Source organism: Sinocyclocheilus grahami, unplaced genomic scaffold (assembly GCF_001515645.1).
Source record: "Sinocyclocheilus grahami isolate Dianchi unplaced genomic scaffold, SAMN03320097.WGS_v1.1 scaffold2122.1, whole genome shotgun sequence".
NCBI lineage: Eukaryota > Metazoa > Chordata > Actinopteri > Cypriniformes > Cyprinidae > Sinocyclocheilus > Sinocyclocheilus grahami.
In genome coordinates, this window is record NW_015507301.1 from 17,930 (window position 1) to 19,292 (window position 1,363).

Sequence of the window (1,363 nt, forward strand, 5' to 3'; positions counted from 1 at the left end):
CCAAGTTTAAGAATAGCCTACGCAAGAAGTATTTATTTATTTTTTTGTAATGCGTTTTTTCCCTCTCTATTTAACAGCATTAACTTCCAATGAAAGACGTCTTCCCTCAGGTAGATTCAGTGTTTTCCTGCCGTGCTGGATGTTGGGCTCATGATCAATGATCTTTGGCTATTCGCCCAAACTGGTTTTGTAAAATAAAAAAGCGGGTGGTGAAGGGTGGAGTTAACGCGAGTCCCGCTCACTTTGAAGCAAGAATGGTATAACTGCAGCCTGGAGATCTCCAAATGGGGGCGGGAACTCCAAAATAGGGCGTGGCTTCCTCCCATTGACAGACAGGCACATGACACGCATGCACACTTTTCCCCACAATCCACTTCAGTGCAAACTCCGCCCCACAGCTGATTCTAAAGATTTTATTGGTTGTGTCAATTAAAGTGTTGATTTACTACACTGTGCTACAAAAAATGCTAACCCCTAAACCTACCCCATAATCCTCCCGGTGCTCCCAATTAGCCAATCCGGGCCTGATGTGAAGTGTGAATCAAGTCAATTCAAATAGACTTTTATTAAGTTATATAAGTATATATTTGATATATCATATTATATGTATATGTTATATTCAATTTATAATGTGTTTATTTAGGATGTGTGGAATGACGGTGCTTTTAGATGATGGTGGAGGTGATGAAGACTTTGACGTGGGTGACGGGATCCGGATGCTGCCGCCTCCTCCGGCTCAGTGTGACGGCGGGGTCTGGGGGGCCCGGCGGGGCCACTGCGGGTGTGTGCTGTGGACGCTGCTGCTGCTGCTGTGGAATGTCCTGCTGCTGCTGGGGTGTGTGGGGCTGATGGTCCTGATCTTCAGTCTCATTCTGCTGCCTGCCGCCCTGCTGCTGTACGCCGGCTTCCTGTGCCATTCACGGGTAGATATGCCCACAAACACATGCATACACCCACAGACACACAGATATGCCCACATACACCCGCATACAAACACACAGATATGCCCACATACACCCACAGACACACAGATATGTCCACATACACCCGCAAACACACAGATATGCCCACATACACCCGCATACAAACACACAGATATGCCCACATACACCCACAGACACACAGATATGTCCACATACACCCGCATACACCCACAGACACACAGATATGCCCACATACACCTGCATACAAACACACAGATATGGCCACATACACCCACAGACACACAGATATGCCCACATACGCCCGCATACACCCACAGACACACAGATATGCCCACATATACCCACAGACACACAGATATGCCCACATACACCCGCATACAAACACACAGATATGCCCACATACACCCACAAACACACAG

General features: G+C 47.5%; 1 protein-coding gene across 1 annotated transcript in view; it reads left to right on the top strand.

The window, feature by feature from the left end:
- Positions 1 to 644: 644 nt before the first annotated feature.
- Positions 645 to 1,363, top strand: part of LOC107574126 (transmembrane protein 88-like) — a 2,140-nt gene continuing 1,421 nt past the window's right edge. The window contains exon 1 of the mRNA XM_016260592.1: positions 645 to 923. Coding sequence (XP_016116078.1) covers positions 645 to 923 — 279 coding nt within the window. The remainder of the gene's footprint in view (positions 924 to 1,363) is intronic.